General features: G+C 37.7%; 1 protein-coding gene across 1 annotated transcript in view; it reads left to right on the top strand.

The window, feature by feature from the left end:
• Positions 1-24,262, top strand: part of PTPRN2 (protein tyrosine phosphatase, receptor type N2) — a 577,227-nt gene that overhangs the window by 155,863 nt on the left and 397,102 nt on the right. The window contains exons 4-6 of the mRNA XM_017819358.1: positions 705-822; positions 5,636-5,798; positions 18,136-18,610. Of these exons, the coding sequence (XP_017674847.1) occupies positions 705-822; positions 5,636-5,798; positions 18,136-18,610 (756 nt within the window). The remainder of the gene's footprint in view (positions 1-704; positions 823-5,635; positions 5,799-18,135; positions 18,611-24,262) is intronic.

The following is a 24,262-nucleotide window of genomic DNA, read 5'->3' as shown; positions in this document are numbered from 1 at the left end:
GATAATTACAGATAGTTGCATGGGCAAGTTCTATGAACTGAATTGTTACTGTAACATCTAAAAATCTACAAATCGGGCAACAATTATGTTTGGAGTTATTATTTCAAGTATAATTACCATGAGATTGGCAGTGCACGTGCTTAATGAGTAATCACTGGAATCTGACTTCACAGTTGCACTTCCCCCTGGTTGTAAAGTTCTTTGTCACAACATTTAAATGTAAAGATAACATAAACTGACCTCCACGTGTGTTATACTAAAACTGCAGTACTAACTCCTTAATGTTCTAAACCCATAGTGTCATGGGGGAAACAGGGAAGGGACAGTGTGCTGTGAATGGGGAAGAAGTGAAGCAACCCTTCAACAGATACCAGATAGTGGCATCACTTTTTTCCATAGCTGTCCAGAAGAACCCTTTTATATCTGTTAAAGCTAGTTTGCAACCAGCTAAAATTCTGCAGAGACCAAAGGCTTTCAAAATGTCCTCACGTGATTTACTGCCTTCCTCCCATTGCAAGGAAGTTTCATTAGGAAGATTTCATTAATAAAATTTCATACAGTAGAGAAGAATCTGGAATTCATTCTTGGGTTCCACTTGAACAAAGCTTCTTTTTATTTTTAACATTGTTTATATATTTTTTACCAAATTTCCAAGTTATTAAAGAGTGTATTTGCTTTTGTTTGTTTGTTTCATTATTTATCAGGTTTTACCTGGCGAGATGATTATACTCAGCATGTTATTGGTCAGGAACTCTCAACCATTCACAAAATCCACAGCAGACGCCCCGATGTATTTGCATCCGAAGGATCTGATGCAGGAAGGTAAGTCTTCTATGGTGTTTTTGCCTGGTAAGGTTTTGGAAGGGTTTCCAAATGATAAGGAATAGACTGGAACAGAAGTGGAATTAAAAACCTCACCAAAACCACTATTTGTATGATAAAGGGAAAATAGTCATACAGCACACTGAACACACCAGTGTTCAGTGGACAGAATGAATTAAAACCATGAATCTTGTTTTTCTGATTATCATCAAGTTAAGAAAATACACTTTCTATCATTAATTAAGGTGTCAGAATTCAAAACATCAGACCTTTCACTCAATTTATGCATTTTCTAGTGTCAATTCAGCCATCTCTACTTATGACCTGCTTAAAAAGGCAGACATACAGTAGCTCACCCACAGGAGACATTTTATTCTGGACTAAGTATTGAGTGACATTCTGAGCAACTGATTATATTTTCAAAGTCATATTCTTCCAAAACATAGCTATAATTGATCTGATGTCTGTAGATTCCCAGTGGTAGTTGAAAAATTTTTCCAGGAAGGAGAGATTCATGCAAGTTCCCATGACAGAAAATAGTGTTGGGATATGACTTGAAAGGTATTGAGGGATGACTTTGTAGTTATTGATTGCAAGAGACACATCTGTAATTCTGTAAAATTATATGGTTGTAGAACCTGTAGTTATATATACAGTTATATATATATTCATATACAGTTACACATATAAAAATACTCTTTTACCTGGTCTGTTCTGTCCTACAGGCTTTGAAGTGCAACCCAACCACACAAACCCCAGAAGTAAATTTTAGGAACATTAAAAATGGCAAATTTTGCTTTCTCTTGCATGATTTTAAGAACGACAATCTCAAAAGTAGTGACATTGAAAGAAAGTGCTTTTTGTTAAAAAACTCTCCTCATGGTGGGATAGAATTTGAGCTTCTAGCCTTGATAGGCTTCAGATCTTCATATACTGCAGTATGTGGTTTGCATATACTGCAGAACCATTTCTTTTCTATATTGTTCTTTTATGGAAATAAAAATGCTGCATAATTGATATTGCCCAGTGGCTTCAACTGTGTTTGCTTCATTTTGTTTTGATTTAATTCAATATTCTACCCTGTATTTCACGTCTGCTGATTCAAAATCATTCCTTAAAATTGCAGCATCATATATTTCAGAAGTGCAGTAAGGTAGAAAGTTAACTTTCAAAGATGATAGTGATCTATGGATTATCATAAATGTGATAACAACATGTGTTTGAATCTGTAAACATTTTCACTGCTTAGAAATGGCACACAATGCCATTACAGAATGGATTACTCTCTGTACATAGTATCAGAAATGATTTTCACTATCTTCTGGGGATACTTTTTTAGAATGAGTGAACCTAAAACTTTTATTTGTGAGAGTAGGACAAAATAGGCCAGATTTCCATGAGATCAAGACTGTATTCTGCAGTGTTCCAGATTCAGTTATATAAAAATAAAAAGTATAAGCAGATATAAGGAATTATTTAGGTTTCAGATTGAAAACTTTTAGGAGTTCCTGTTGTAATCAGGTTTGAGATGTTTTGCATTTTTAACTAGAACTATATGTTAAAAAATAATCCATTTTGTGTATTGACAGTTCAGGAACATCAGAATTTCAAATGTGCTCACATATAGCACTTTCTATTGTGGATAGATTTTCTGCAGTTACCAAGCTGTGCTTCTGAAAGCATTATCTTATGTGCCAACAGTTTAAAGCATTAATTGATTTTTCTGGTTGTCCATTTGCAAAGTATTCTGTAGGTCAGAGAACAGTAGGAAATTTGGTCTCTTGTAGATTCTGATCAAGTGTGTTCTATGTTTGGTGTGCTCAGTGTGATTGCTAAAATCTTATGAGATAATAATTAAATAATTTAAAACGCAACTTAATGTAGGTATCTAATTATCAAAGAAACATTATGGCAGGAAGACCTTTTATTAAGGGTAACGTGTGTAATAAGACAATATGAAGTCATACTAATGAGTCATTAATCCCCACAGAGCTGGTGAGAGCAAGAAAATAGACTCAGACACTTGAAAGGTAAATTGACTTAGGCTAAATTAGTGCATATGAAATCTGATGAAACAGAAGACATGGATTTCATCTCAAAAAAAAATGCTGAAAGTGGGAGTTTGATTTCAAGATGAAAGTTCTTTCTTTGTTGGCTAACTGGAGTGTACATGGTATTTCCTGGGTCCTTATTAAATTTCAAAAAACCCTCTCTTGAAAGAGTATCAAGATAAAGGAAAAAAGTCCATTCTGCTCTCAGGGAATAGATGTCAGTTGTGTTCATTGGTGCAATTAGGCAAAACCACAAACGTTTCCAGCAAACTTCAATGTATGAAATGGGGTATAGCATCATTTCTATAATAAAACCATCATTAAGTCAGTAATAAGATTCTCTCAGCACTTAAAAGGGAGAAATTTATTCTAAAAAATGTGGTATCTATTAATGGTGAACATTCTAGAAATAGCTGAGGTACAGTAATTTAGATATCTCCACACAAAAGCTTCCAGAGTGCTGAGTTTTGTAGGAAATATTCTGTGGAAAAATAATTCTATATGCTATTGCCTTTTTGCTCTAAAGTTCATTGTATGCGAAGTAATTTTTCAGAATAAATTAAAACTGAAAATACTTCCAAAAAATGCACAACAAGAACTCAGCTGTCATTTCTCCTACTCACCAAGTGCTTTTATATATTTGTGTTTCATCCACTTTCCAATATCACTCTGTCAAATTTAAAAGAAATATTTTAATTCGCTTGCAATAATAGCTCACTTAATGCATTTCATTTCTGCATTAACAAGGTGAACTATAAAAATTTTTTTAAATCTTTCATATGTATTCATAGGATCCTAATAAAGTTGTCATCAAATGAAACGTAAAGCTTTGTAGTCTTTTACATTTTAATTGTTTAAATGTTTATAACATAAAATATGATATCTAGTGTGGAATGTAAACATGAGTGGAATTACTGTCTCCATAAGAAAAATGAGAAATCTTAGAGCTCAGATTTTGCTTTTACCACCAGTGACAGTGATTATGTACTGTAAATAAGGGTTGGAAAAGCCAACCTAAATGCTGTCTTTTGTCTGTGCATTCAGTTCCCATTAGCTCCAGTGGAAATCCTTGGGGCAGAATTCAGTCTTTTTTTTTCATTTTCCCTTTCTTTTCAAAGTTAGTGAAGAAAGGAGAAGATAGGTGTTGGAATTAATCACTGAATGAAAGATGAGTGTTGGAAAGTGGGATCCCTTCTATGAAGAGAGGCTCTTTGGATTAGTTCATCTCTACTGAAGCAGAAAGCAATCCTGCCCAGCTCTTTCTAGAAATGCAGAATAGTTTTAGTCTGGCTTTAAGTTGAAAAGGAGGGGGATAATGTTACCTGCATGTCCACCTTCCATCACAAGGCAGAATTTAGAGCCCTGAAATACGAGAAGAACACAAACAGCATAGGAAGGAAGAAGGACTTACAATAAATTATCTCAAGTTTGCTACAGTGCTGTGCAGTAACCTTTTTTTTCCCTAGGGTTTCTGTGCCTGATGGGAGCCTGCCTGTTTTACACTGGGGGAAGTAGAGGGTTTTCTGGTATTTCGGTGAGCAACCCTGTGAGCACTGTTGGTTGCAAAGCCACCACAGTAAATTAGATTATTAATTACATTTATTGGCATTACATTAGTAGGGACACCCATTTGATACAACTGTGAGCATGGAAGGAAGTCTGTTACTTTGTGCATAAAGTAATGTAATTAAACCCGAGATTTGGAAAATGATCTAACAGTGCTCTCTCAGGCTGTGCCCCTACATAAACACCGAGGGTTGGGCTGCTAAAATAAAACTTTATTTACAGTGACAGAGAGATGTTGAAAGTCAAATTCCTTCACTGAGCTGGAAAGCCTTTCCACCTGGGATTGTTCTTTATTGGAGAAGTGTGGGGGAATGTGGGTAGGAAATGGTGACACTAAAAAGGTGATTTCCCTCAAAACAATGCATCACTCACAAGGGAGGAAGTGAGCTGGGAACCCTCTCTCTGCTTTCTTCCACAAGGAATGAAATAGTTACTGATGCTGACATTTAAATTATCGTCATCATTGACATGTTGTTGAGATAGATGAGGACAGCTGGTAATAATTCAGATTCATCGCACACAGCACTCTGAATCCCATATAAACACCTCTGCACTGCCATGATTTAATCAAACTTTTAGCCTTCCTTTGCAAACGTCACCAAGATCTGTCTAAACCGCTCAGAAAACACCACTATTCTGTGAATCCCAGGCACATGAGAAGATCAGAAGAAATACTTGTTCTGTCTCATTATTCTCTTTTCAAGCCCTTTGCTGGAACTGACTTGCTCTGTTGTTTCTGCATAGCCAATAGTCTTGTATTCTGTAAATTGGTGCAGGGCCAAATTGGTGTTGAATCTCATCATCATCCAGCAATTTTTTTTAAATCTTAGAACCATCTCATATTTCTTTGGGGTGCAATTTATTCATGTGTACTTTCTTTTTACAAGTGCTTTCTTTTCGCAAGTGTTTTCTTTCCTTTTCTTCTGAATGTATCTTTGCCTTGATGTGGCATTTTATTTGATTTACTGTAGAATCATTAGCTTTGATTCATTCCATAAATTGTTAATAGCACAAGATTTTTTGACTACTTTTGCTGAAACAGTGAATCTTCTATACTTTCGTGGTTGATAAGCTTTTTGAGTGACTTTTTTTGTTAAGTATTGGACTAACTTCAGTGGTTTGCAGTGGCTTTTGAATTGGCCAGTTTGTATGTTGGACAGGCTGGTAACTTTCTTCTGCTTGCTTTTGCTGTGCAGGACTTTTGGACAAAACACAGATAATGAAAGAATTTATGATGGGGAAAATGATGTGAACTTGGCCAAGTCTCTTCAGCAATACCTTAAATATCTCGGTATTCTCTCCCAGTCTGCATCTACAAATCTGTATCCAAGGAAGACAAGTGACAAAGCTTCTGTCAAGGTAGTATTTTTAATGTGGTTCCTATATTCTGTGATCTTGGCTTCCTTCTTCTCTGAGTTCTTATTTTTCAAATTTCCCCTCTGTCTCAAGACCAGATGTTTTTTACTGCCTCCTCCTATTAATTATCATAACTGCACTAACCAAGTTCTCTCAAAATGAGTCACCTTCAGCATTGTAAATGCTTCAGCTTTTCAAATCTGGAGCATTTTACCTTAATGAGGGATGAATTGAATGGGATGAAGAAGGAAGAGTGGGATAAAGGTGGTAACATCTTCACTGGCTGGTCTGAAAGCTTTAGGATAAAAAATCAGGTGAAGAAAATAAAGTGGCAAAGCCAAACTGCCATTTTATTCCAGGGACTAACTCAGAGTCACGGAACTACTGCAGTGTATCTGCAACAGCACCTCCTGACAACAGCACCAGCTGTAGCAACCATTTAGTCATGGTTATTATTCTTGTCAGAAGCACAAGTTTCACTGTTTCCAGTTTCACTGACTGACACATATAGCACTTATGATTTATGGTGTATGTCATTAGGTGCTCAGCTGGGGCAAGAGAAGCTTGCAGGCAGCAGCAAGGAAGCTTTGAGGAGGGAGCAGGGACCACCTTCATGCTACCTTTCCTCCCCTCTCTCCTCATGGGCGCTGGCTGTAGCGAGGCTGCTCTGTTTTGAATCACTGGCTTTCAGAGACAAGAAAACTTGCTCAAGAAGTATTTCAGTGGGTCTGGTGCTGTCATGCAAGTTCATAAATAATCCATATGGCTGAGACCTTCTGTGGGGAAGCCTGCTGTGATAACACCACCCACCAACCTTATCGAGTGTTGCCATGGAGATGGGTACTCTGAAGCCTGGGGGAGTGGGATAAAGAGGAGAAAATCTGGAAATGAGGCACGTATAGGAGCAAACTGTACACTTGTATTTACTAAGGAGCGTTTTAAAACAACAGACATTGAGTCAGATGTGTTACCTGCAATTTAAAATAAAAAAAGGAAAGGAAAATTATCTTAAAAATTAGCAATCAATCATGAATTTTAAATGATCCTGGAGATGTTTCCCAATCCTCTGCAAATAAAGTGCAACTGCTCTTCTTTAAAAGCAAGAGGGACATGGTATTTTTATCTTGATTCATTGTTTCATTAATGGATTAACATTTAAACAAAAGAGAAACCAGGATTTTTGCTACTCCAGGAAGAAGCAAAACCCCATAAAATTTAACAATTTGAAAGGAGAAGGAAGGAAAGTAATTGCTTGAGGTGCCTTTGATATGGTTGTACCACTTGAAATTGAAAATGGCCTCCATATGCACTTTAATTGCATGCTTCACCAAAATATTGGTACCTTATTTTGTATTTAATATATAGAAAAATTAAAGCTCTGCGTTAAATAATTGTAGCAAGATCTCAGCATTTAAACTTTCTGGCCTTTTCTGATTAAAAATAAGGACAAGACAGAGGTATTTTACCCTACTTAAACTTAGAATTGCAACTTTTGGGCCTTTGCCCTTCTTAAAAGTAATTTTCTTTGAAGTTTATATTTACCTCTGTCACTTCATTCCTGCTGTCAGGGAATAGGAGATGTAACACTACTCTGGTTGCTTTGATACCTTACCTGCTATGAAGGACAGCTGAATCTTGCAGAAATTTAATGTTTCTAGCAGGCTTCCTGAGTGGATTCTGATTTATTCCAAACCTGATATCAGAGGTCTCTGGCCAAGAAAAACAAAGGAAGATAAAAGACAAAGAGGTTTTAAAATATTTCTTATACTCTGAAAGTGCTATCTTATACTTTAATATAAATATATTTAGTCAAACTGTTTTACAAACTTTCAGTCTTTAGTTGCCCTACTGTCTTCAGTAGGGCACGTATTATCAGAACAAAGTTACCAAGTAGATACCACATAAACAGCTATGCACAAAGTCGTAAAATAAGACATCACAAAACCCAGAGCAGGTAACTCTTTTCCTATTTCCCTTGTCCAAACAACTGTCAGCTTGAGGCTTGATACAACAGTGACAGAAATAACACCAGTAAACTTAAGTCATGTGATTGACCAAAATTCCTATAATGTCTACCATTTATTGCAAGAGCTTCTTTGAGTGATTTTTGAAGCACTTGAAGTTTATCACTAACTTAAAATTTTTTCTCAGTATTTAGGCAGTATCTACTGCAGGCTGTAATCTAGCAGGCTGATAATGACTCTGCCAGGGGATAAATAGCAGCAAATCAGAAGTTTTGGTGGGTCTGTTTCCTGAGGATTACAGTTGTAAAGAACATTTCACTTTAGTTCATCTGAAAAGAGTTGTTCAGAAAATGGGCACTTGGTGGCATTTGTTACTTAAGCATTAGCTAGTGGGGTTTTGTGTTCGATTTTCTTGGTTTCCCCCCATACACACACATACACACTCAGGCTGTATGAAAGTTTTACCACTCACAGAATGCTGTGTTATCAGTCTTTATGATGCCTTTATACCAAAACTGGATATATCATGGAAAATAACACATAGCCAGGCACATACTTGTAATGAGGAAGCTTGGTTTATCTTAGCTACAGAGGCAAGAAATGCATATGCGTCAAGTTATATGTGAATTGCCCTGCCCTTCTCCCCTCCAGTTAGAACAAACCCCTCTCACACCAAAACACCTGAAACCAAAACCCTGAAAAAAACCACTATACTGTTGACATTCCTACAGAAACTGAGGATCAGGGTTTTGGTGGGTTTGAAGGGACAGCAGGTAGCTGGTGCTGCTAAAGCTCATCGGCTGTAAAGGGGAGCTCGCTGGCTTTGCTGCTGCTGCTGCTGCTCTGTGTGAGCACTGGCATAGCAGGGCCACAGCAGGAGTCTTGAGGAAATTTTTAAATAAAGGAGACACTAGAAGAGAAAAATACCTTTATCCACAGTGACTGTTGCAACAAAGCAAAACAGAGAGGCAGCAAAAACGAACAGTATGGAAACAAATACCCCTGGTGTCTACTTTTCAGCAGCCGTTAGCCAAGGCAGCGAGGAATGTTCTTACAATGTGGGTTTTTTAGAAGTTTAAATGCCTGCAGTCAAATAGTTACAGGAGATTTCAATTATGCTGTTTTAACCTGACCAAGAAAATTTTTTAGTCACCACAGAAAGAAAAGTTATGTGAAATGTGATCCAAATGTACTTAAAGGTCTCAAAATCAGAAGAAAATAAAAACACCTGGAATTGCTGGTTTTTCTGTGAACAACCTATATTTTGTACATATTCTCTTTGCCTTCTGGTAGCCTGACTAGTGACTTTTTTAATGCCTCAGATAACTGCTGTGATAACACAGGGCTCATTTCAGACATGGCGCAACATCAGAGAGCAATTGTGGCCACCACTCCACATGGCTGGGCACGCTCTTCCTCACATATTTGATCTCCCAGCTCCACTCTGTGACTGGATACTCCTTTGGCTCCTCCAGAACACCTTCTGGACAGGCTGCAGGAATAAGGAAGTTGCCACCACACTTGTGCTAGGGCTGCATTTCTTGTTGCGGGGGGCCTCTATTTTATGGTTTGGGTTTTAAGGCTGGAAGAGTCACGGAACTGCTTTTACTCCTTCCCCCTGACCTGGCCTCTGAGGTCTTCAGCCATGGTGGGTCCTACCTGCTGCTAACATCTTCATCAGGCCTTTGTGTCATTCAGGCCCCAGTAAGTACTGTGGGGAGAAAGGGAAAATTATCTCCGAGTCATTAGGGAATTTCATGAAATTTCTGTTATTTCTTTGGTTTTTATCTACAATCATTTTCAGGATAGACTTTTTGTATGGGTATTGTGATTGCAGAAATCTTCAACTCCTATGAATATTAAAGCAAAGATTTTTGGGGAAAAAAACCAGAATCTTTACATCAAAGAAGTTGCTGATAAAGTTAAAGGTCTTTGAAAAACCATGAAGGGGGAAAGAAACAGGTGAAGCGACTGGACAGCGCCAGAGGGTTTTGGCTGAGCAGTGTAGTGGTACTGAAAGGGGGGAAGCTGCTAGTAAAAACTCATATAAATTATATAAAATAAAAATTCATATCTTCTCTGGGTTGAAAATCAATTGTTTGAATCTTTGTAATTGATCTCCTGAAAGAACCAAGAAGTGTGATAATTATTTAAAAGGATTATTATTTATTTTAGAGAGTCTGAGTGCACAAGTGCTCAAAGATGTACTCTGAACTTATCTGCAAATAATAATTGCTGTGATTAACTAGTACGAAATTACTCAGTCATTGCTCATTTTAATCTGGAACTTTAATTCAGAAAAGGCAGCACCCTTATTTATCTAACACTGATTAAAATACAGGACTGAATGAAGATCATCAGAAATTGCTCTGATGACTGACTGCTGAAAAGTCAGAAACCTTCCTGTGATGTATACTTTTAAAGGCTACTTATATAAATGTAAAATTTAATATTTCATACATGAGGGATTATGTATAAGTAAGGAAAAATGTAATTCACCCTGTCATGAACACTTTCATAAAAATATTTCAGGAATAATTGATAAAGGAATGTCTCCCTGAAGCTACAGAATTGCCCATCTATTGTCATACTTACACAAAGATATTTAATCATTTCACAATCATTGATATATTTATTTACCTAAAACCATTACAGAGTAGGAAAGAACTAATACCCCTCCTTCACAGACAGATTAGACAGCCTTTCTAAGGTCATGCAATATTTTTTTTTGGTAAAGTGTAGACTAAAAGCTAGGTCTCAAATCCCAGAAACATATTTCATCTTTTGGATCATTCTCCTCTCCGTGGCTCCTTTTAGCAAAACAGAAACATTACAATCCTCCTAAAAAAAAGCTAATGAACATAAAAAAAACCCCAAACCCCACCAAACCCACCCCCAAACTTCAAAAAACAAACAAACTCCTACACTTGACCATATAAAGATGTTTGTATTGGTGCAAGTCAGCCTAAACTCATTCCGTGATCAGCAGAGAGAAAAAATGGAATTTTAAAGTTGTGATCCATCCACTCTAATTTAAATATGTAAAATAAGACATTGTAATTTCTATCCTCTTGGCCATCCTGTGTGAGTCTGGTGTAGATTGCAATTTTTTCTGGAAGAACTGGTACTTTTAAAGCTCTGACAGAATCATGGCTACAAAGCCTAGTAAAATTGCAATCATGTTGTTTGTGGCATAAATACACAGTCTGGTGATCTAATGTGACTTGTGATTTATTTTTTTAATTAATAATTTGGCAACGGAGCATTATCATGCTCTTCAAGTCTTAGACCTAACACCTACCTTTACCTACAACCTATCAGCTTATGTAGGATGTAGTGACAATTTCCACATCTAACATAGAATCCCTCATTTCCCTTATCACACAGCTATCTTGTAAGGATTAATTATTTTTACAATTATTAGAAGATACAAGTGCCATAGAAATGTTATTATAAATGATGTGTGTCAAGTCTGGAGGCTTATTTAAAAGGGCAGTTAATTAATTTCTAGTAATTCCCAGATGAAACATAGATTGATATTTTTAAAATCTCAAATACCAACTGGATAACAAGATTTGGTTCTTTTTCAGATCCTTCACTTCAAAATCAACTCTTTTTTTTCCAAATACCACGTTTGGAGTTTCTGTTTCTGTAATTTTCCCCTGCAAGTTTGCAGTCATTTACAAATATTTATGCCCTGTATTTCAGCACACTGTGATCAGTAAATAGAAGATGATGGAGCTGATACAAATTTTAAAGTGGATTCCATATTTATTTTTCCATCATATTGATCAAATGCGAGGGTAGAGCTCACAGAAATTTAAACTTACTTTATCTACCTCTGTGTTATTGTGTTGGTGTAGACATTTCAGGACAGTGGAACAACAATTTTTATTTTTAATGGAGGAAAAAGACCTCACCTTGCCCCAAACAGTTGTCCAGCAAATGGACGGTTGCTTTCAATGGGGTTCTAAAGCAATATTGTAGGCATTGATCCTGCAGATCTCTTCACTTGCATTTCTTAGGTAAAAGTGTTCTCTAGATTTGTATGTTTGAGTTATAGATATATTGAATTGGTGTTAATGTGCTCAACTTTTGGCAGATGAAGATGTTCATGTTTCTATGTAAATCATCTTTAAGATAATGAGTTAGCTCAATATACCAGCATATGCCTACAGAAAATGTGTTTAAACATCGTTCACTGAAAACTCAAGTAACAGACTTATTGGCATATGAGCAAACTGCTCTCAGGCAAGGGAGGCTGATACACCCTGGTAGGTCTATCAGCACTGATCCCCTGCACAATTTCTGCCATCCACTGGGGGTTGACTGTCACTTTTTGGTTCCTACTGGTAATGCCAGGGAGCTTCTGAATGGAGGACCCTGACAAGTAAAGATATCACAAGCCTTGTGTCCCCAGGTCTAGGCAGTAGCCAAGTGGAGCAGGTACTGCCAACAGGCACCACGGGACACGTGGTCTGACTCTGGTGCTTGGCACTCAGACCACCAAACACACACATGCACATGGAAAAGAGCCTCTCACTCAGAGGAATAGTTGGAAATCGAGTTTATTAAGAAGACAGGACAGACACAAGACATTGTCAGACGAGTATATTTGCCAGCCTGCTTACGTGCTACCAGTCCCTTCTATTCCTTTTTCTAAACATCCCATAGTATGTGCAGGACAATGACAAGATGTTCTCCTTGGCATTCCATAATGAGCCCCACACCACTGCAGGTAGTGATGATGAGCTAATGATGAATGCTGAAGAAAGACCACCCAGAACTCTTCCTACCTCAAAGGAAACTTTGTTTTGACCCATAGGATGGAGATGTGTCAGAAACAGAGAGAAAAACCCGCAGGTAGTTAAGAAGACTAAAGATAGTGAGTTGCTCAGCAGTAAAAGAAACATCAGCTAATGATAAAATTGTCCATGCTGGAGAGTCTGTTGAAGGTCGGTATGCAGCTATGATCATTTCAAGGGAGATCAAGAATGGTTGGGAACATTTGAGACTTAAAAGTGAATTTATTAAATAGTAACTTGTACATGAAAGAACCAATGCATTTGTCCTCTCTTTTTTTTCCCTTTTATTTTGTTTAAGAGTGGTAGAATATGCTGCTCACAGTCAAATCTCTATCCACTGAAATTACAGCAGTAGAGATTATTAGATGCTATATAGTCAGACCCTGGACAGTCCTCTTGCACTGTGCTTTCACAATGAGAATTAGGAAGCAAAATCAGCATTAGTTTTGACCAAAACAGACTCTGAGAACTCCTTTTGCTTGATTAAGTTTTTGACACTGCAGAGTACAGGATGTTAATTAAGAATCTTTACCACCTTTACTTCTCTGATGTGGTTCTTAAGTGGTTTCAAAGCTATTGTATTTTTCAGAAAGATAGAAGATAGTTACAGAAAATTATTAGTGAAACAGTAGGTCAGGTGAGATGACTGTAGTGGTGCCTGTTGCCTGTAGCCTGTGAGTCTGTTGAAAGGCTATGGCCTGATGCTGTCCCATCACTGCAGGAGGCACTGGTTTGGCCTCTTTACCAGTTTCTGGGCTCTAAATTAATCTTCCACATTCTTGGGTTTTATGCATGCTATAATATCATTATAGTAAGTGAAAAGTTCATTATCAGCTGGTAGAAAAGGCTTTTGCTCCATTTTTACTCAAAACATTCAATTCTTTCTTTGGCTTTAGCTTTCATTTTCAGAGGAACCTTCCTCCGACTTTGGTGCAGAGTGTGTAGTATCATGTCTCCAGCACACAGAGGCTTGTAAAGTGGAGTTCCCCCCTTTCAGCCTGTTTGAACCTGGCTGGAAGCCTGCCAAGATATCCTGATAGGACAGCACTGTATGGGAACAGCAGCTGAAAAAATTAAGGCTTTGTTAGCACAAGACTTGCTACTTCAGCTGTGATGCTCTAAGGACAGAGCTGTTCTGCTTACTCAGCTCCATCCCAGGGACTTTCGCACTGTAATCCACTCCACGACGTTTGGCCTCAGGTTTCATTGGTGGGTGGATTTCTCTCAATTTTCTCTCAATTTCTCTCTTAATTTAAAGGTAAATTGAGAGGTACAAATTCACAGTCTACACTTCGACTTAACAATCAGGCAGTGCCACTTGTGCTGCTGTTTATTTTAGGGGTTCACATGAGTACATGTATCTCCCATGTAGTGAGCTCACATGAGGCAAGTTTGTGTGGGTTGTAAAGTATCTAGACTGTGTCTGGTAGAAAAAGCTAAACTTCTTTCACTCCACACACTGAGTTAAGGTATGAGATAATTTCATTTCTGACAGTCTTTGGAAAATATTATTTTATCCCACCATGGCTGAAGAAGGGCCTTTCACTGTTTGTTGTGATTCCATTTTCTAATTTCAGAGATCACACAGCCACTATTTCAAACAGGCACAGTAAATAAAGCATTGTAAGTGGAATCGCGCTCCAACCAAATTTAGGTTAATTAATATCTGAAAACACATCAAACTGAGGGTGGAATATTACTTCTTTATGCATTTCTAAGGGTTTTTTTTGTTAGCTCTATATTCCTTCAAGTTTTAGCAATTGTATCTGCAAGAAGGGAAGTATTTTGTCAAAAACTGGATTCCATTTTTCCTGCACTTGGGCAAAACGCTCAAATCAATCTACCCTTTAGTGGATAAACTGAACAGCACTGGGATGTATGTATCTAATCCTGCCCCCCTCTTTTAATTTTTTTTTTAAATTAAATTTTTTGTCCATGGACTTTTGCATAGTGCGTCTGCACAGTGTAATTTAATGTGCCCTTCTGTGAACTTTCATGCAGAAAATGTCAGTTAGTTACAAACCTAAACCATACAAGACATTGCCCTAACAATTCCATCTTCAGAAAGGTTAGTGTGTGGGCTTTTTTGATAATGTGGGAATTATTGAGATAGCTTATTTGAAAGGTGGTGAAGGAGAGGAAAATCCTGTGCAGATGGAGAAAAAAGATATTTTTTAACTGGGGTTTTAGCAATTCAGAGTACTTTGAAAAGATGTTGTATCAGTGACATGAGACAATTGAACAATATTTTACCTATTAAAAATAAAATGTTCTCGATAGTAATAGGGGCTTGTATTCTAACCCTGCTAGTATAAACCATCTATATTGTAACTGCTGCGTTCTTTTTTAGTTTTTGCGCATTTCACTCAATGTATGTTTGGGTTTCTTGTGTGCTATTACTGGCAGTACTTGATATAAATCCAGTTTAATCAATCCAGAAACTCATTTTCTTTTTAACGTTTTCCAGCTCCCTGTTTCGCTCTGCTTCTCCTTAATGTTAGAAGATTCTCCAAAGGCACCAACATGGGAATTTACAGACTCTTCTTTTCACTAACCATGGATAATGCCATTCAATTTTGACATAGGTCAAACTAGCAATGTCCATGTTCAGGAGGTTAGCTTGAAAAAAACCCTTCAAATAAGATTATCACAGTGGTCTGCAATTGTTATTAATAACTTCAGATGTAAATTGTCACTGGATTCTAAACTACATATAAGTGATATGTTTCTATATTTTTCTGTAAAAAAAACCAGATTCTTTTTCCCATGCTACTTAGACAAACACATAGTTTAGGATTGTATTTATCTCTGCTGCAATTTTATTTGGATTTCACCTTATGTGTGTCAGTTGGCTCATATATTTTTGGAGTTTTGTTGGAGATAGGGGCAGTGGGAAAGGGGATTTTTTTCTCCTCCAAGTGAAGGATTGCCATACAGCTGTGAGACACTCCTAATTAAGTCAGAGTAAGCTACATCAGATGGGCTGGTATCTGAGTGCACTGTGAAGACAGCTGAGCTGTCAGTGCTTTACTTTAATTAGACTTTTAATATTTCATCCCTTACTGCCCAAGGTGTGACCTGTCAAGCTTCTGAGAGGCTGCCCCTTCCTGACGGAGGTGCAGTGCTGAGCCCAGGACTGGCACACACTTCTATCCATTTTATGTACAATCACTTGGTGGGTTTGTGGTCTTCGCTTTCTTGATGTGCTTGTTGTCTGCAAGAACAGAATATAACTGATCTGTTACTGTTAAAGGATATTTTGAGTTGTTAAATAGTTCATCAAAAGCCAGCCCACATCTCCTGATCCTAATCTTTCGCAGTGGTTTGACAGTGTCTAGCAGTTTTTTCCTCTTTAAAACTTGATTTATTAGTAAAGTTTAAGAGGCAAAAAACCCCAGCTGGATATAGAACAGAGATCCAAAGTAGTGTGCGTTTACCCAAACTGGATTGAGCTGACTTGGTGTCTTTCCGTGTCTGAATAGAGAATGTCCTCTTCCCCCGTCATGATTCTCCCTTTCCCAGCTCCCTGTTCTTCGTTCCCTTGTCCCCAGAAGGTCCTCCGAAACGCAGCCAGGCAGGCAGTACGAGTGGGAAAGGCAGGCGGCAGCTTTTGTGAATTCTCAGGGAAGTACTTGTCGCGTCTGGGGGTGCTTTGTGCCATCCTCGGCAGCTCCTTCTCAGGAGCGAGTATCATTAGAGAGTTAATTACCCCATGCAAAGACCCGTTGCCACTGAGAGATAAATACGTACGACTGTTAAGTTTTTCACGTCTAGGGTTTGCTATTAAGTATGTAAACAGCGTTCAAGCTGCATTTTGACAACTGGCTCCCCCTCGGTGTTGATCAGAGCAGTGCGTACCCTGCAGCTGGAGCACTGAACCAGAGCTGCGCTGCTGCTGTTTGATACAGCTCCTGGGGGACACTGAAATGTTTCACACACAGAGCTGTTTGATCTCTAGCTCTATATTCTTTGACACTGCCTTAGCGTAGCCCAGTTTCTTGGCTTTCACAAAGCACGTCTCTATGTTAAACACCACCTGCAGAACCCTAAAGCCTTGCATTGGTGGATCACAAGCCAAAGTAGCCAAAGTGCCTTTTGTCTCCGTAATAAAGTTGCATAAACCATAAACCTACAGATCATTATATGGAACCATGTAATGAACCTCTTCAATCATTTCCTAAGCAGCGGAAAACCCTATTGGAAAGCAAGAGATATTAATATTTATTATAAAATCTGTTGATTGTTATCAGAAGAAATAAAATTGTTCAGATGGAGAGCAAAACTATTGTTCAGGAATAAAGACCCAGATAAAATCTGAAAGTTTTATTTCATCTCTGGAATAGCGAACCAACCTTATTTGTTTTGCTTTTACAAAGTACATTAAGAAATACATAAATAATGATTTTTCTGTCTGAATCCTACTAATGGCTCTGTTCTGGGGCATATAGTCTCTTCACCCTCTCTGTATTTTGCAGCTCCTTCTGTCTTAAATTACACTATCAGTGCACGGGGACATCAGTGATTCACTATAATTTATAGCAGTGAGAGCTGAAATAGTCCCTGTCCTAAGTTTCCCAGATTGTGATGTAGTTTGTGGCACCAGGAAAGTACAGCTGAGAAGCAGGACCCATTCTTCAACACGCATATAGTATGGGATGCAACTTCAGCAAAGTGTCCTAAGGGAATTATAAACAAAGAATCTAATTGGAATAATTCTGGATATAAGTAAACCTCTTAGTTCAAATTTGTATTTAGCAGGGAGTGAAGGTTGTGATCATAGCAAAAATGTCTTTAGGATTAAATGACAGTAGATATAATTTCCATCTGGTGTTTCCACAAAAATATGAAACTGAAAATAGAAAAAAATAGTGCAAGTTCACGTTTCCACTTTTTTTTTTCACCAGTACTTCTTCAATAAAAATGTGGGTTTAGCTTGATTAACACATTTTTTACATTATTGTTTAATTTGCTGTGTTGAAAACAATATATTAATTAAAATAATAAATTAATTAAAAACCAATTTTAAGGTTATTTTTATATTCTTATACTGTCAGAGGACAGATTGATGAGACATTTAATTTAGTGGGGAAAAAAAAGAATTTAAAATAGAACGAAAAATTTCATGCATGCCAAAGAATTGTTTTACTTTCTTGGTGTTCTTCTAAAAATGATATTTTCAATTTGACATGCTACTTTTTGGTTAGCAACCTGAAAAAATAGTTATCCCCACAACTTTAGTAAAAACCAAAGGGAAAGTGGATTTACTAAATTTTCTTTTTCTGACTGAATACAAACAGTGCATACATAGTCAACATCAGGTTCGATCAGTCTCTTTCTCAGGCTTTTTAATAGTTTAATCAACTGTTTTGCACAATTTGCACCAAAGGGATAATGCCTCTTTGAAGCAAACTCCGCATGTTGAGCTTCGCAATCGACATTCACATTACAGGTTCCAATTATTGTTTTCCTGGTTGTGAAGCACTGAGGATTACGCCTCAGATTCCGGCACAACAGTAGCCATTACAAAGCAATACTGATCCATTCCTTTTTCCCACCTTCTACTCTCTCCAGAGCTACATCTACAATGATCCTGTCAGGTACTACGCGAGGGGGAACCCCAAAGAGCGAGGTCCTCCTTTGGCCCGTCCATCAAAATCCCAACTACAGCTCGCTGAGAACCTCCGTGGGAGGACCTTCAGCCAGAGCCAGATGGAGAAGTTCTCACCAGAGTCAGAAATGGGGCTCGACCAAAAAACCCTGATGGCTGCACTGCACACCTACATCACCCAGAACCTGTCAGCACAAAGCAGTGACAAAAGCCCTCACAGCAGGACTAAAGGGTCTCAGGTTTATGCTGGTAGATTCTACTCCACCCAAGTCAGTCCTTTTGATGGAAGTTTTGCCAAAGGAAAAGGAGAAGACTTTAAAATGAAGAAGCTGTTCCAGCCAAGGCCTGCTTCTGGAGTGCTGAGGCCAACCCCTGAGGTGCTGAGTCATAAATCTGCTTCCCAGGATGATCCCAAGGACCCTCTGAGTGTAGTGGATGGTAAAGTTGATATTTACTTATTTTAGCTTGTCTGAAGTTTCCCTCATGCTCAGTGAACATTTTTGAGAGAAAGAAAACAAAATTAGACAGTTGATATATCTCCTACTATTGGCATATTTATATCTACCATAACACAGTAACAATGTTCACCATTCTAACTACTCTTTCCCTGCAAACATCTACCCACATTCTTCAACCCACCTTCCATATGCATGCAGAAATATATGGCACTCAGTAAGACAGAGCATTTATGTAACTTGTTATATTTTCAAAGCATTTTACAAACAGCACGTAATTATGGTTATATCTTTTATCTTTGCTATCAAATCTGTTTTCATGCAGTCATCCCACACTGTATAAAGGTAATTTGAAATGCCTGGTTTTGTTCCATATCTCTTTATTTAACTAGAAATTCAAGGACCATGGGTAAAATTTGAAGTCAAGCACAGAAGTGAGATAAATTCTGGTGCAGAACACAGAGAAGGAAGGAGTCTGTCAATTCCATGACTAATACAGGAGGGTGGCGTTGCGTTTAGTTTTGTCTGGACATTCTGTAACAAACAATCCATTTGCTGGATTTTCATCTATTTTTTGCAAATGCTGTTTAAAAATGACCAGATCCTGGTTTCTTTTGTACGCGATAGTTTGACAAATATTTAAATGAAGATGGAGGGTAACATTCCACAAGATTCTGTGATAAGCTTTAAGCACTGCTTTGTAAAATGAATCTTGGGGATCACATAGACTTTATAATTCTGATTAATTTTGTTGTTACTTTAAATTAATCTTAATATTGATGTTATTCCAGTGGTTCAGAATGCTTGAAAAATGAAAGAATTGATCCTCAGCCATTGTCAAGCACCTGCATCTGTTACACTGCAGTCACCACTGTCCCAGAGGATTTTGGTGATATGTATTCCTTTACATCCCTCTTGTAGTTATCATCCATAAAGTGTAATGTTCTTTGATGTGTTTTGTTGTTGGTTAAAACAAAATCAACGAACCCCAAAACCAGAACACACACAAACACATAGAAATGTCAAAGTTGCAGCAGAGGAATGAAAATGCTTGCAATCTACAGGATGCTCGAAAGTCAAAGCATTCTTGGTATGGTGCCCAGAGATAATAGGTTTCAAGGAACGAACTATAATGTAAAATCAAATCCAGGTGGCACTGTAAGTCTCTTGCACAGGTTAGACAATTTTGTTGCTAGACTCAAAACAAACTAGGCACACGCTGGTTTCATTATCCTCCAGCTGTTCCACTTCACCTTTCCTGGTAGGAGCCAACTGGGAAAAAAATGCTTAACACTTACGGGGAATAACATGTTTCACAATTCATTGGGTTGTACTACTTTGACTTCTCATACATAATATGCCCTGTAGGAACTTCTGCCATGGCAGTTGCTTTTAAATGTTGCATTGACATAACATTATGAATTAAGTAGAAAATAATATGGTTTCCTTCGTATTTTTGAGCCACTTAATAGTCTCATAAGCAAGTGGTGAGGACAGACCCCAGTGTACTCATTGCTTAAAATGCTGTCCATTGGAATAGTGGTGGTTTGGGTTCAGATTTCCCAGGCTGACTGCATCATCTCTTTCTGCTTTTAACCTTTCTCCTACCTCTCTGGTGCTTCAGGGTTCTTGTACACTTGCAGGTTGTTTCTCTCTTGCACTCTGTAAACCACAGAACTCTTAAAAAGCTGGAAAGCATGAGATGCTCAGTTCTCTGCTGCATCTGATACAAGATTAGATAAACGAACTGGACTGGGAGAACAATCCAGAAGGTACTGAGCCGATTAGTCCTGAGAATTGCTGCAAAACAGTGGCAGGTAAATCTGCTAACAAGGCACCCTGAGGGAGAAATAAAAGAGAAGAAAATGTGGAGCTATTTTTCTATCAGATTTGGAAGCTGTTACCTCCAGGAGTAGTGTGATGTGCGTGGGTACTGCCTTTGTAGTCACTGTGCAATACTGGAATTGTTAATCTCTCTTCTGCATCAGCTGTATTTAGAATTTAGCTTGGTTTTATGTGGTTTGTTTTAGTCTACTCATTGTTGATGTGTTAAATATTACAGAACACATCTCTCTGTTGCTTTGAAAAGGTCAAAAAATTAGTAATTCAGATGTCTTTAAAAAAAAATAGCAAACTTCCATGTTTATGGAAGAAAGATGTTTTTGTACATCCTCTGCCTTGCAGAGCTGGGATCACCATTCCATATGGCACTCAGCTGCTGTGTACAGCTAATGTGTGGTCAGTAGGGTGATGGGATTGAAGAAGATAGACCACTCTGTGAGACTTCTAACAAAGTTACTGCTGCCATACCATGTGTTGGTCAGGCAAGTTGGCTTTGGTACTTGTGCCAGTGGAGTATGAGGCATGATTTACTTGCTATACAATAAAAAGCTGTTTTCCCTTCATAAGGTGCCGATGTTAACTACTAGGGAATTATACTAAAAATTATATTAAAAATTACATCACCTAGGGTATATGTGCCTTTATTGTCATCATGGTTCCAAGGCAACTATGAAAGGCAACTTGCATTCTTCACGTGGAAAGTTGGAGCTAAGGGAGAAATGTGGTTTGTAGTACAAGCCCTGTGAAACATAGCTGACATTGCTGAGTCCCTTCAGAAGGGGTCAGTTGGAGAGTATAAAGTTGTGCACAAGTACGTGCATGTTCGAGCACCTTTGCTGCTTAAGTGCTGTACCATTGCAGTATCCATCTGCTTTTTAGTCGTTCTCCAACAATATTTTCAGATTTTATACATTCACCATATTACCGAAAGGTGTTTGTAAACAGATGCACTGATGTTTATCTGTGTATCAGCCTTATCCAATAATTTGGAAATTATTGCAAACATGAACAAGTGCCATAACAAGAAGTGGAAACATCCATATTTAATATGGACGTGGATTAACATCGTATCAGTAGCCTCGTGAAGTTATCAGGATTCTTCATGTAGACCTACATTTCACCAGGCTGTTACACTTTGGTGACTGTCCCTCCTAGTATACTAAAAACATGAAATTCCTCATACTTAATGGCTTTGGTTGTTGCCTTTGGTCCTAAATTATATGCTTAATATAATTATATGCCAAAAGTAGCATATAATGCCAAAGTTTTACTCATTTCAACACAGGCATTTAGGAGTTCATTTGATGAACTGTGCCCAGGTGGCAATGGCCAGGGCAGGAACACCAGCATGGGAGGAACAGGAGGCTCCACTATATAACATTGGGTTTTAGTGAACCAGGAGGACCTGCAGTGAGCCTTATCTCAGCATTATCTGGATTAGGGCCTGTGGCCATTTTTTTTCTCATGTTATTCCCTGCCCTGTTCCCCCATTCCCATTTTATTTGACATTGAAACTTTTTTTTTTAATTGACTATAAGCCTATGGAAGTGGGCTGGAGAGATAAGATTTGGCTAAGACAATAGGTACAGAAAAAAGTTAGTTAGGAAAAAAGGAAGCGGAATGGAAATGACAAAACTACATTGACTGCAGTTGTTGAGCAGCTCAGTAGTTGGTCTTGACAGCTGGCTGTGAATCAAATAAAATAAACAAAAATCTAGTAGTGTTACATCAATATAACTCTTTTAATTATATATGTCCTGAAATATAATTCTCTTTTAAGATTTTTCTTCAACTATGTTTTATTTGTAAAGTTTTAGTTTGGATTCGGATCTGACATATATTCTGTCTTTTCTGACTTTATTAGCTCTGCTTCAATAATTTAGGTTTGTCTGTCAAGTTATTGTACAATAGTTCTATGAAACATAAGAACAGAAATTATACCTAAGAAGGCACAAGGCTCCTGTGGTAATCTGGCAGTACTGTTTTTTCCAACAGCTTAATTTTCAGCATTGCTGCCATATGCAAGTGGCCATCTGCCAGGTAGTTGTTGTGCTTCTTGAAAAAGTTTCTTGAACTCAGGTTAATCAAGTCTATTGAAAACTTTAGTTGCAGTTTGGATCAATTTGCTCTTGTAGATCACCTTTCTAAATGAAAGCATTTGGTCATTATGTTTTTACTATATTGTTAAATTCATAAAGGGGATCGATACAATAAAATGAAATGTGGAAAGGAAAGTATTCAAAGTTTTCTCTGAAGTGTTGCTAAGCTTCCATCAAACTTCCATATTAATTTTGCTGCCTCCAAGTATCTTGGCCAAGAGAATTTGGCACAGATTGTGAGTTTAAGTCTTTGACTCTCATTGCTGAACACTTTCTGTACAAAGCACTCCACTATTTCGGTATTGTAGCAAAATCTTTGTCGGCTGTCACAGTTTGAAGTAACATCACAGATTTAACCTGTCTTTTTTATTGATAGCTGCATGTAAATGTGCTTAAAACTATCTTTTTTTAAGGTAAATTTCAGAAGTTCACAGCTTACAAAGTCAGCTGAATTTTATAATTAAATCAGTACAATTTTGTAATAACATCATGGTGGATTATTGGAAAGATGTTTCCTTTTCACCTGGAAGAGAAAGTAAATAAGAACCACCTTCCCCATGGGTCAACATGCTCTTTGACTCACAATGAACCTATTATTTAAGCTGTTTAAGTTTTTTTGCTTTATATGGACTAACTAGTTAAGGGAAAATGGCATTTTGTTGGGTTGTTGAATTATGGGTCAGGTTGGAGGAAGTCAATCTTTGCCTTGAGATGGCAGTGGGAAGCTGATAGTTAGCTGCTGACTCTCACCTCTTCAGTTAACACTGAGGGGTCCAAAAGCTGACAGATGTACCCAAAGTCTTGGCATCTTTTTGCCAATGATAAATAATCCTTGATGCTTGTCTCCCTGCAAAATCAGAGATATTCTACTGCCTCTTCCCTGGAGCAGAAAAGTTTCTTGACTACACCTACTTTTTCCTGGTCTCTACCTACTTCTTTCTGCTTTGCTATGAAAAAAAAAAATCCTTCTTTTTAGCCCTTCTTACATCAGTTTTTTTTCCCGCTTTCCTACTTTTTAATTCACATTATGTAAACCTGAAAGCTGACAGCATGGTCCCAAAGTCTTGTTTAAAGATGATGATGAACACATCCAATCACAGGCCTTAACGGGGAGAATGTCACTATTGAGAAAAAACACTGAATGTTGTCTTCACACTGCTTTTATGTAAATTCATACATTCAACAGAGATTTAAAAGCAGTCCATATCTTCCTACACAATACTGCCTATGAGAAAGAGTTTTATTGCTTGCATGTATATGCATGTGTGTGCTAAAATCCTTATCAAAATGAATAAGCAGAACAGAGGCATGACTGAAAACGGTTTGGGTAGGCTACAGTAAGCCCTGCTTTTAGTTTCTCATACTCCAAGGGACATTAGGCTGAGTTTTGCAGAGTTATACAGACTGGTACTGAAATATAGATGCAATATATACAGTCAGAAAACTGCATTCCCTGAAGAGCTGTTATGCTCCATCTTCTGACTCACCCTTAATATCCATTGTCCTTGAATCTTCTTATCTTCAAAAGGTTTATCACATCCAGGTTGTTTTGTTGTTTTGGGTTTTTTTGTTTTCTTCATCAATGTGACTGGTAAAACATTCACAGATGACAAACCAAAACAAGTTTTTATATATATATATATATATATATATATATATATATTTGAGAAAATACATAAGTTCCAAGAGAAATC

Source organism: Lepidothrix coronata, unplaced genomic scaffold (genome assembly GCF_001604755.1).
Source record: "Lepidothrix coronata isolate B3197 unplaced genomic scaffold, Lepidothrix_coronata-1.0 Scaffold74, whole genome shotgun sequence".
In the NCBI taxonomy this organism is placed as follows: domain Eukaryota; kingdom Metazoa; phylum Chordata; class Aves; order Passeriformes; family Pipridae; genus Lepidothrix; species Lepidothrix coronata.
Note: the sequence above shows the minus strand (reverse complement) of the source record. Positions and strands in the feature narration are given on the sequence as shown.